This window comes from Kogia breviceps, chromosome 6 (genome assembly GCF_026419965.1).
Source record: "Kogia breviceps isolate mKogBre1 chromosome 6, mKogBre1 haplotype 1, whole genome shotgun sequence".
In the NCBI taxonomy this organism is placed as follows: Eukaryota; Metazoa; Chordata; class Mammalia; order Artiodactyla; family Physeteridae; genus Kogia; species Kogia breviceps.
In genome coordinates, this window is record NC_081315.1 from 1,268,262 (window position 1) to 1,281,558 (window position 13,297).

At 40.1% G+C, this 13,297-nt stretch overlaps 1 protein-coding gene across 12 annotated transcripts in view; it reads right to left on the reverse strand.

Moving 5' to 3' along the window:
* Nucleotides 1-13,297, reverse strand: part of PDGFC (platelet derived growth factor C) — a 374,883-nt gene that overhangs the window by 209,553 nt on the left and 152,033 nt on the right. For all 12 annotated transcript variants that reach the window (XM_067035424.1, XM_067035423.1, XM_067035422.1 and 9 more), the window contains one exon: nucleotides 2,136-2,316. In XM_067035424.1, the coding sequence (XP_066891525.1) occupies nucleotides 2,136-2,316 (181 nt within the window). The remainder of the gene's footprint in view (nucleotides 1-2,135; nucleotides 2,317-13,297) is intronic.

Genomic DNA, 13,297 nt, shown 5'->3' on the forward strand with positions numbered 1-13,297 from the left:
AACTACTTATTGAAAAACTATAATGGGGCCAGAACTAAGCGAGGCACTGTACATTTCCTGTGTTTTTGTCTTTACATATTTTATTTCTTCCACACCACTCTGTGGGTTATACAACCAGACAACCTATGAGATCATAAAATCAGAGGAAGGCAACACTTGGTGTCAGCATATATATGTTTTTGCTTTCATGTCGTATTCTGTGGGATGATAACAGATTGATATTAATATAACGTGAAGACACTAGTTCATTTAAAATACTGTACAAATAGCTTCTCAGTTTCAAGTTTATTTTTGTCACAGGTCTGGGATAAATCAAACCTCCGCTATGATACAAGACCTACCATTATGTTTTACAGTAAAATTTGATTGCTTCATATTTAAGTATTTAAGAACATTAGATATGCTAAATCCAAACTGGAAAATATGGACTGTATAACTTTGTGAAAGTGTAGCCATGGCTCCCAAGGGCGTTTTAGGCTTAAAACAAATATTAAACTCATAAATTCTGTGAAGTAGCATACTGTGAAAGGGTGATAAACAGATTCTTAGTGGCTTCGTTCAAACAAATAGTCACAGTATCAAAAGGTTTTTAACTAAGTTCATCCTTGTCTAGTATTAACACTTTTCTAGGTGAAATTATTAAATTTAAATAAAAATGTTTAAATTAAGAAAAATTTTGGAAATTAACAAAGGACATGGTAGAGAATCTATACTGTGCAAAGTATTTCATAATGGAATAGAGAAACAGATATCTCAAATAATCTATATCAGGAAACTGATCAAGATTCACAATGTAAATTCACAGCATATTTTAGAGGTACCTCCCTTAACTGCAGTTGTACACAGTAAATGATACTGTTTAAATAAATAAATAAATAAATAAATAAACATTTTTCCAACTTCAGTTTACACTGTTTCTTTTCAGCTGTATCTCAAACAATACTTAAATTTCATAATTTAGTCAGTTGCTTAAATACTATTCCATGGAATTGAGTTTGGGCAATCAAAAAAGGGAAATTCCTGATTAATGTTACAATATGAATAATAATAATTATTCACAATGTTTAAAAATTATTATATAATAAAACATAACATTATAATAATATATAATATATGAATGCATAATTATTAATATGTATATGTTAATATATAATTATAATGTGTACATTAATGTATATAATTATCATAATTATAATTATATATATTCTAATTGTAATTATAATAATTATATAATAATATATAAAGTTAAATATTGATCCCATATTTTCTAATTGGCCTCGTGAATCGTTAGTGTGCTGGATGCATTCTTTTTATACTTGGTTAGAATATACGTGTTAATTCATGCATGTAGCCCACACCATCTGACGTTCCCAGTGTGCATACTGATTTGCTAAATCTGTCAAAATCATTAATGATATCAATTTTATATTCTTTTAAATGGTGATACTCAACATATTTGAAAAGTATGCTAGGTGACACCATATTTGTATAAGTAGTTCTGAATTACCATTACAAGCAGAATGTGATAAACAGCCAGAAGGTTTTCAATATTTTTGTTGCAGCACAACAAACAGATACAAAAATGTTTGAAATAATACATAAAATAAAGGGAATAAACAATTGCAATACACATAAAAATAGATTTCCTTAATCCCTGTGAGAATTTCGAAACTTCCTCTTTGGGGTACAGAGGCCATAATATTATTTAATCAGGACAGATATTAAGATAAGTAGGAAAACTGAGAGAACTACTTTTAAAAATATATTTTACTAAAACACTGATTTGAAAAGAGTAGTTAATAAGTTTACCTTTCCCCCCGAAATAGATAAAGTGACACATCTAAAAAAATCAACTTTTTGGTGTGTACAGAAAGGAAAGATGGCATCTTAACGGGGGGAAAATTAAAACATCACATAAAAGCGTGGACTTTTAAGGTGATAGAGACGCTAATAATCTACAGCGAATAAATTATAGTTACAGTGATAACCACAGTGACATTTATGAAAAAAAAAAATCAAGCTAAGGAAAGGTTTTTGGTTCGTGTTTTTCCTAAATCTCTTGTTGAAAAGGAGAAAAAGAAGTGACCAAACAACCAATGCAGAAACATATAAGGGCATCTCTGAGTGGTACTTACTGGCATGACAATGTTATAGTGGATGCAGAACCCGGGTTCCGAAGGAAAATATTCATCAGACACAAACCGTATCCTGATCTGATTGCCTTTAGAAATCTGCTTTCCCGGCACAGGGCCAGACCCACACCAGCGCCCTAATACGGCTCCATCGCTGGGTTCCTCAACCTCTACAAAATCATACCTGCAAGAGACCAAGACAAAAGAGACATCAAACCATGGTCTGTTATTTTAGGGATTCAAAGTCCATGTCCATGGAGACAGTGAGTCCCTGCGGACTACAGCTGTGAGTTCGTCCCAAATTTAACTGCATAAATAGAATAAAATCTTCCAAAGAGGAGGCACAGCTGAAAATGCATTCCCAATTGAAGAAATACAAGTCTTCTATTCTAAGCCCTCCGGTTTTACTGGTAGCGAACTCCAAATTCATTTAAAGAGGCATGTCAAAACTTAAATATTTTGCACAGAGCGACCATATCTGACATTCATGAATTACTCAGTTTACTCTCCATTTGGATATGACAGTTCTGCTCCAACTTAATTTCCATGATCACTGCCCACCACTTTCCGGGGGTCACTCCTTCACCCCAGTCAGGCTCGTTGGCTCCCTTTCCTCATCTGTGTTCCAAGCTTTTCTAGAGCCACTTTTTTTATAGACACGTCCTCCACAGCTCGCTCTGTGCTGCGCTGCCTCTGTGAGACCTTTCCGGCTGTTCTCCGCTCACCGCCATCTCTCTCTTCCTGATAAACACAGACTTTTAACTTCGTCTACGCAACTGATCCATCTTGTTAGCTAGGCTGTTAAACCCTTGAAGAAAGGAATCAATTCTTACACACTTCTGGTTTACACTGTGCTACATACAGGATCTTAAAGCCATGGAATGAATGATTAATACTTCTCTCACCAATGTTAACTTGGGTTTGGAAGCTTCCATCAGTGGCACTTATGCAGAGCAGGGCCGCCCCTTAAGAGAATTGTGAGAAATGCGTAGAGGCATTTTACGGGGTCTCAGTGGGGGGGGGGTGTGAAGAGGGCAAGGTCCGTGGACGCCCAACAAGGGCCAGTCCCCCAAATGGGTGCGTGCTCCACGCACTCCAGGCCTTTCAAACAGTTCGCTGGACACTCACGTAGGCAACGTTTCTGCTATTGTCCACCTGAGTCTGGAACAGAATACTGTCACACACAGAAACACAAACGTGTTTTGCAGATTTAGTTTAAGCCAAATTTTCTACAAAGAGAACCATCACGTTAAGTCGAAGGAAGTTTCTATACTTTGGAACAACAGCCACTACTTTGGAAAATCACATCGCTAACAGGAACATTGCTTATACTCTTTGCATCACGGTGAAACCAGAAAACATACCCATTTAGTCTGAGTCTGCTGCTTAAAAGATACAAACATCTGACTACTTCATTTTCCGTTTCTTGTAACGGTGCATGTGTATTTTAATATAAATTACTGTTATTATTTCAGCTTTACGGAGCGTGTAGGCCACTATATTTATTTTTTAAGCAACTGCACGTATAAATAGATGATCGCCGTTATGAATTGCGTTTCACAATAGCAAAGAGGACATTGCCAAACTTTTCTTAAGGGAGGTCTGACATGGATGAAAACAACTGGTGGAGTTTTTAAAAAGTCTAGATTCGGTAGATACCAGGCAACTAAAATTAATGTACTTTGTACAGTATGGAATTTACAGAAGAAAACAACGCATGAAAAAGGACAAAGTGCATAATGAGCCAATTGTACTTATGCATCTTTGTCCTCGAGCAGCAGCCGGGGCTCTCCCACGGCGTGGAGCTTCACCTGCTGCAGCCTCGTTTTTCTCGTCCTTCGAATGAGGAGAAGGCTACCTGCCTGACTCACGGGGATGTTTTACGGAAGGGGGGGGCGGGGCAGCACACGTGCGGCGCCTACACGTGGCTGGCACAGAGCTCCCACTGAAGCGTTTGCCCTTCCTCTCTGCCCAGCACCCCTTCGCTCACACCCGGCACCTACTTTCAGGTGGCCCTGCGAGTGTGAAAGCAACCAGTCAGGAAACTCAGACACCAGAGGAGAGCAAGCTTCTGCCTGATCGCGCGGCGAGCCTGCGTGATAAACTACAAGGGTGCGAGGCAGCAGGCGTGACCCTCCCAGGAGTCTTGCTGCGAAGGGGCACCCGGAGCGGGGCGGGGGGCGGAGGATTTGGGTAGAACAGGCTGAGTGCTTATGTCAGACATCACGCGGTATGAGCGTTGACAACTGGCGTTTTAAACCAGAGGGTAATTTTTATATCGAGATTGTCTACAGGTGGGACAAAGTTGCTTTTCACGGAGTACGCGTGTTCCGGGTTTGGGGGGTGAAGCGATCCGATGCGGGTTCCCCTCAGGACTAGTCTGCAGACAGCCGAGTTCAGGCCTGCTCGGGCCTCCCACGAGTGTCTGTGAAGCACTGTCTCGGCACGAAGCGCGGGGCTGGATTCCCAGGATGCGGAGAGGAAACCGTAGCCTCTGTGGGCTCAGGGCCCGTTAAACACTGCTGAGCGCTCGAATGAGGGCGCTTAGGGAGACGGGCGGCGCGGGTCGCCGGCAAGGCGAGGGGAACCCGAGACAGCGAGGCGAGGGTCAGCTTCCAGAGGAGCCTCCGCGCCGTCGGTGCGTCCCGACGACGGACCGGGGGGGCGGGGAGAACGGAAATGCATTCTAGCGAGGACGGAACAGAGGAGACCAGGGGCCCGGGGTGGCCCCCGGTGAACAGGGGGTGCGGCTCGAGCTGGGAGGACAGGTGTAGGTACGAAGGCCTCGGCACTTCAGAGTCGGATGTTAGAAAAGTAGTGTGGAGGGCAATGTTCTCAATCGGTAAGCACAGTTTGAAGAGATCCTACCCTTCTTTAAAATGCGTGTCGACATTGAATGAATCAGTTCAGTTTTTTGGTGCGACCTGTATTTTATTATTATTTTTTATTGAACTATAGTTAATTTGTGATGTCGTATTAGTTTCAGGTGTACAGCAAAGTGATTCAGTTATACATACGCATATATATATATATATATATGTTTTCAGATTCTCTTCCGTTATAGGTCATTACAAGATATACTGAATATAGTTCCCGGGGCTGTACAGTAGGTCCTTACTGTCTATGTATTTTTTATATAGTAGCGTGTATATGTTAATTCCAAACTCTTAATTTACCTCCCACCCTCCTCCCTTCCCCCCCTTTCCCCTTTGGTAACCATAAGTTTGTTATGTCTCTGAGTCTATTTCTGTTTTGTAAATATGTTCATTTATACTATTTTTTTCAGATTCCACATATAAGTGATATCATATGATATTTGTCTTTCCCTGTCTGTAAATCAACATTTTAAAAAGTCAAATTTCACAGAAAAATCTGGATTTCAGGCCCTTTTAAAACAAATTTGAACATCTGGTCGTACTAAATATTATTAGCCCCGGTGTTACTCAGATCTGCAGAACTGGCGTCAGCTCAGGAGAGGAGGGGCCTCTGTCCTCCGCATGGCCTCACCCGAGCAGCTGGGTGCCAGGCACAGACAGTGTTTACTGCACGAGGTCAGCATGGCCTTCACTCCTTCACGGAAACTGAGGCTGGGCCACGTGCAAAGGGCTTTAGATGAGACACCCTCCTTCCAGTTTTTAAAAATCCTTGTCTGTTTCCTATGCGGCTTTATTTTTTTTTTTTTCCTTAATAGCCAGATCTTCATTGATTTCCATCACTTGCCCACGTGGGCACCTGAGTTTGCTTCCCTTGCTTGCTCTGGGGCAGCTACAGGAGGTTTCAACGAGGCAGCGGCATAGACGCTGGGTCACAACACATCTGAGGACCCCGGGAAACAACAGCATCTCAAGTGTGGACGGAAAGAAAGCCCTTTTAACAAAAACACCCTGAAAAGGAGCCCTCAGGGAAGCAGGATGGCACAGAACGAAGGAAAGAGGGGGGGAGAGTGTCCACCCAAGCAGAAGTGGGCCCGCTGTCACTGCCAGAGAAAGACCAAAGAAGATGAAAGCCAAGAAGCATCCTGTGGGCCTGGTAATTATGAAGTCATTTTCAATAAACTGGTTGGGTGAACACATAGTGTCAAACACTTTCTTCAGATCACTTAAAAAAAATTTTATTTTCTAATTTTTAAAAATTGAAGTAAATTTGACTTACAATGTTGTGTTAGTTTCGGGTACACAGCAAAGTGACCCAGTTAAACATATATATGTTCTTTTTCAGATTCTTTTCCCATATAGGTCATTACAGAGTACTGAGTAGAGTTCCCTGTGCTCTGCAGCAGGTTCTTGTTGGTTATTTTATATATAGCGGTGTGTATCTGCTAATCCCAAACTCCTAACTTATTCCCTCCTCCAGACCATTTTCAAAACAACTATTATAATCTTTCTAATAGAAAGATCTCAAGAGAAAAAGAATACCATTTGCAAGGAATCTAAAACTAACAACTCCCATAACTATTTTATTACACATAATTTCCTTTTGATTTCTGTTAAAAAAAGAAACACCAGGGACTTCCCTGGCTGTCCAGTGGTTAAGACTCTGTGCTTCCACTACAGGGGGCACAGGTTCAATCCCAGGTCTGGGAACTAAGATCCCGCATGCCACAGGCATGGCCAAAAAAAAAAGAAAAAAAACAAAACAAACACCGTGTATGTTAATCCGATGTGTAAGCTCTTTATAAGTATTTAAAAGGTGTTTATAGGGGCTTCCCTGGTGGCACAGTGGTTGAGAGTCCGCCTGCCGATGCAGGGGACACGGGTTCGAGCCCTGGTCCGGGAAGATCCCACATGCCGTGGAGCAACTAAGCCCGTGCGCCGCAACTGCTGAGCCTGCTCTCTAGAGCTCATGAGCCACAACTACTGAGCCCGCATGCCACAACTACAGAAGCCTGTGTGCTTAGAGTCTGTGCTCCGCAACAAGAGAAGCCACCGCAACGAGAAGCCCGCGCGCCACAACGAAGACCCAGCGCAGCCAAAAATATTTTTAAAAAATTAAAATATAAAAAGAAAAAGAAAGATCTTACTGGCCTCAATTCAGCAACTCACAACAGCACACAATTTAGAAAAAAAAATAATAAAAACAAAAGGAGTTTTTAAGCACATTCGGAAATATCTAGATTGTCAGTGTTAATGTATTAAGGAACAAATAAGTCTTAAACTTTGCCACATCTAACTTGTATCCTGAGACAAAAATCACTGTCCTGCAGATAAGAGAAGAGTGACAAGTAGATTATTACTTGTTTCATGAAGATTTGCTACTGAATTTGACGCCATAAAAAAAAAAAAAAAAAAAAAAAGCCCGTAACCCTAATCTTTATAACAATTTTTGGATTTGCAGTTAGATAGCTGGTAATTAATTCTCACAAGCTCATACAAGTCTGGTGCGTACATAAATTTATCATCGTGTTTTAAAGACCTACATAGTTTTACATTCCATGAAGTTAAATGAAATGAACATCTAAAAAGTGCTCTGTTCTTTGCCTTTCAGAAGCAGAATTTAAGTTATACTACTAATTGTTTCATAGTAAATTTGGCATTTTAGGATTTTTTTTCAAAAGCAGTGTCATTATGATAATATAATGCTGTTTCATCCAATTATTCCACATTAATTTTGTGAATCAAAACAGTAAATCCTCTTGCTAAAAACAGCATTCTTATATTTAAATCATATTCAAGTCGGTCTAAAACAGACCCACTGACCATCTACCTGGGACATATTACCATGCCTCACGGCTGCCTCCTAACCTTCAAAATGGAAACAAAACAAAACAAAAACCACGGCCACTTGATTCCATATTTTCCTCTAACCTGTTTATAGAGTGTGGTTGGAAAAAGACTAAAGCATTCGATCCAATTATCTTGCCCAATACTTTGAAATTTTTCTTTTTTCTCATAGAATGCCACGTAGAGAATACGGGACTCATTGCGTAAGTCGGTCGGCTGACACACTACAACACGGCTCAAAACATCAAGAAGAAAAGGAAGAGAGAAAACAATGATAAAAGACTATCTGCAGGCCTCAGCCAATGAATGGGAGAAAATAAAGCCCAGCAACGTTCGACCCATACAAGTGAAATTACAAAACAGAATCATCCTCAGATTCAGAAATCTACACATGCCCAGGTGACTCTTCTGGAGACACGTAATCCTATAACACACTCTCAGGTATTCATTTCCCACGTGTAGAGTTGCTCACATCAGTATATAAGGGATTTACTAAACCTGTTTTAGGGGCCAATCAAACATCACTTTCTCAAGGAAACATGATACGGTACACACAGCGCTAAGTGGTTTATAATGAGCGCTCCCTTTCTCTATCACACCCCTGCGGACCCACGGAGGATTTATGTTCTTTTATGTTTAACAAACAAGTCTGGTATTGTAGACAAAATTTTCGTTCTCACATGGGAATTTAAAAACTGAAGATAGGAGAGCTGCTGAGGACTAAACCAAAGAAATAAATTCACTTGTAAACACAATTGTCCGACACCCAGCTTCCTTCCACGAAAATAAACCAACCCTGCAAAACAGGCTATTTCTAGTTCACACTAACTAAAACCCTGTCAATTAAATCTACCCCGTGAAAGATCGAACCTGAGGGTGGTGTGAAACTCTACCAACAAACAGACATGCATCTTCAGAAGGCCTCATTCGGCATGTGTCGTCGCGGAGCCTGGGCTTGCTGGGGAAGGTAATAAACTTAACAAGATGACAGTTATCCAGCAGTGCTCGCTGGCTTACACTTCGGTTTAACAGAAGACAACCCAGACACAGAGTAAAAGTTTTAAATCTCCATTTGGGCACCAGAATGGTCATCCATACTTTGCCTTATAATGAAAATAAATTTTAATAAATTATGTGTTGGTGGGAATGCAAATTGATGCAGCCACTATGGAGAACAGTATGGAGGCTCCTTAAAAAACTAAAATTAGAACTGCCATACGACCCAGCAAGCCCACTCCTGGGCTTACATCCAGAGAAAACTGTAATTCGAAAGGATGCATGCACCCCAATGTTCATTGCAGCACTATTCACAACAGCCAGGACATAGAAGCCACCTAAGTGTCCATCGACAGATGAGTGGATAAAGAAGATGTGATACACACATCCAATGGAATATTATTCAGCCATAAAGAGGAATAAAGTAATGCCATTTGCACAGACGTGGATGGACCTAGAGACTGTCACACAGAGTGAAGTAAGTCAGAAAGAAAAAAACAAATATCATATGATATCATTTACACGTGGAATATAGAAAAATGGTACAGGGGTTTCCCTGGTGGCGCAGTGGTTGAGAGCCCGCCTGCCGATGCAGGGGACACGGGTTCGTGCCCCGGTCCGGGAGGATCCCACGTGCCGCGGAGCGGCTGGGCCCGTGAGCCATGGCCGCTGAGCCTGCGCATCCAGAGCCTGTGCTCCGCAACGAGAGAGGCCACAGCAGTGAGAGGCCCGCGTACCGCAAAAAAAAAAAAAAAAAAAAAAAAGAAAAAAAAGAAAAAAAAGAAAAATGGTACAAATTAACTTACTGGCAAAGTAGAAATAGAGATGCAGACATAGAGAACAAATCGTATGGATATCAAGGGGGGAAGCGGGGTGGTGGTGGAAGGAATTGGGAGATTGGGATTGACATATATACACTATTGATACTCTAAATAAAATAGACCACTAAGGAGAACCTACTGTATAGCAAAGGGAACACTACACAGTGCTCTGTGGTGACCTAAATGGGAAGAAAATCCAAAACAGGGGCTGTATGTATACGTAGAGCTGATTCACTTTGCTGTACAGCAGAGGCTAACACAACACTGTGAAGCAACTATGCTCCAATAACAATTTTTTAAAAATTACACGTTACACAGTCATTGCTCTTTATATATTCCATTGATCCTCACAAAAATCATAAAAGGTTAATCCTGTTATTTTGCCCATTTTACAGATTATAAAATATGGAAAAGCTAAGTACCCAGCCAAGGTCACATAGCAACTAAGTGTAGAGCGAAGGCTTCAGTTTTGGGAGCTGAACTCCAGAGCCCATGCTCTCAAGAGCGAAGCCGTACTGCCTATTATATTTAAAATATGCTTATTTAACTATATTTCCTCTATTCTGCGGCTTAACAGTATAGAATTTATGTGTCTTTGTTCAGATTGGCCAAATGAACTTGTTCAGTGGCTGGAGAACCATTAACAGTCATTCAAATAAATTGAGCAGTCAACTTGATAATTTGGGCATATACATTTACAGGTATTTATTTGAATTGACTCAGGACTGTTTACCTTGAGGCACTCAAGATTCATTACGGAGAACTTTAAACCTACATAGGAAATGCGTAAGTCAAACCAAAGAGCACACTTCACAGGGAGGACAACATACGATGGAGTAAGTCTCAGGAAAATATGAGAGTTCTACGTGTAAAAAATGGGGATGTTGACTGCACATGGTAGGAAGTGAAGAGTTTTAAATTATCTTATTACTAAATAAAAATACTGCAAATGTATAAGCCATGAACTCAATCTACAAAGCTAGAAAAAAATTTTTTAAAAAGAAGAAAACCAAGAGAGTATAAAGTGAAAAAAAAGTGAAGACTAAAACTCTAAAAGATATATTCAAATACCAAATTAGGATTCAGAATTGAAACCAAGAGCTGGTTCTCAGAAAGGAGTTGGGGGGGAGAGAGAGAGGTCAAGAATGTCCATGCATAGGAGTAGGGAACATGTAATCACAGATAAAAGTGGATTTCACATCTGTAAGTATGTTTTCGGCAACACTATTGCCAATTAAATCTGAAAAGCTAAATGACACGGATGCCTTACTAGGAGAACGTAAGTTACAAAGGTTGACTAAAAAAGTTGGAAAAAGTGAACAGACTAATATCTCCAGAAGAAATTGAAAAGACTGCCAAACATTTATCAATAAAAAAAGATGCAATGGCATGGGATTTATAGAAGAGTTCTGTTTGATATTAAAGGAAAGTATAATTTCAATGTTATGTAAGCAATTGTAAAAAAACATGGAACATGGCCAGATATTCATTCAATTAATAATAATAAGAGCTAGCCTAAATCTTACGAATATAGTTAATAATACTGTATCATATACTTGAACGTTGCTGAGAGAATGGATCTTAAATGTCTCACCGCAAAAAAGAAGTAGAATGACGAGGTATGAAGGTGCTGTTAGCTAATGCCACGGTGGTAATCATACCGCAATATATAAGTGTTTCAAATCAACAGCTTGTACGTCTTAAACTTACACAATGTTACATGTCAACTATATCTCAATAAAGCTGGAAAAAATAAAAATGTCTAATAATTGAAAAAAAGTACTGTGTCCAAGTTTTTTGAAATGGCAATATCAAACATGTAAAATGAAGACCAAGTTCACTCATAAATGGAGGGAAATGCAAAAATGCTAAATAAAATTTAATCAAATATTGTTCATTAGTGGGTTAAAAGCATGCTTCTTGCCAGAATATGGATTTGCATCGTGAACTTGAGGAGTAATGTAATGATGACCGTTTAGAATATTCAAGGGAGAAAAACTATATGTTCCTATGAATAAATGCTGAAAAAACATAATAAAGTCAATTATATTTAGATAAAAATGGAGTCAACTACCTGTGAAGAGCAGGAAACTTTCAAATCATGGTAAAATTACATAACAGAAATTAACTGCAAGTTTTACATTAAAAAAAATCAAAGTCGTTCTCATTAAAGTTAGAACAAAGACAGGATGGGCCATTCTCACTACTATTTTCAGCATTTTGGGGGGAAGCTCAAGCTAATTTAATAAGAGACGAAAGCAAATAAGTGTAATCGAAGCAGGAGAAAAATGATCCTTAGTTGATAATAGGTCCCTTAAGAACAGACAGTGGTCAGATAAGCACCGAGGCGGGAAACGCTTTGCCATCATCCCGGTGGGCGGCCGGAGCACCGGGGGAGGGAGGGGTACAGAATGGCCTCCAGGCTGTGAATAGTCTGCAGATCTGATGGGAGATGGTCTGGGTGTGAGAGAAAAACAGGTATCAAAGATGACTTCAAAGTTTTTGGCTTTTAAAAACCACCTGGAACTAAAATAGAATTTAGTAAAGTGACTAACTGTGAGATCAATATACAAGCATCAATAGTTTTTCTTTATGACAGTTAAAAAAAAAAAAAAAAAAAGCAAGTTAGAAACCGAATAGGGAAAATGTCTTTCAGCGAACTATAAAAATGTGTAGTAATAAAAGTAACAAATAAAATAGAAACACTCTATGAAGAAAGGCAAACAATATTGTGAATGACAAAAAGGCACGCGTTTATGATAACTTTTACCAAAATCCCAAGTCTTCTAGAATATCCGAGCAAAATAACAACCCCGGAAATAAAGCAAGCGATACGGAGTCCATACTGTATGCAGATACGTTATCAATAATTAAGTGAGTTAATCTTCAGACACAATCCTAACTGTAGCTCCTATTATTACACCCACATTAGAGCCGGGAAACTGAGGTATAAAGAGCTAACAAAGCCAGTCATACGGCGAAGTGATGAGGAGGCGGGTCCTTGCTCCGGGCTTCAGAGCCCATATTCTTAGCCAGTACATGACACTGTCTCTAGCGAAACAGGACGCGGCGCAGGCTCCCTAGATTCTCTTCTTTCCAATGAGAAGAACGTTCATTAACTCTCAAGGCTGTCGTGAAGGCTCAGTGAGAGAAATGTATGTATATGCAATAATTAGAACGATGCCGAAGGGGTAAACTGCTTAATAAGTGGTCTGTTTTTTTTTTTTTTAGTAGCTGCTGTCGTCACAACCCCACGTGCAATACTCTGCTCTGAGAAACAGCGGACCCCCGAGCGCCTCATCTGGCCACAAGCTGCAGGAATCATTACTTCTGGCTTGAGGCGGACCTCAGAACCAGTCCCCCTCGGCCCTTCTTTCGAAGCCTACCTGCCTAGAACAACACAAGCACACATGCCTTGCTACTAATGATTATTACTGGTTGCTCCTTTCACTGCAGTAGAAGACACATTCGTGAATGCAGTGGGCAAACACCGAATTCTTAAATTTTGTGTCTGTATTTTACACCCTACAAAACGGGCACAGGGACAGGATCAACTTGATGGCTGTTGTGGGAATGAAATGAGTTAATGTAAAAAAAAAAAAAGCACCCACCTCCCCGCTCAGCATCC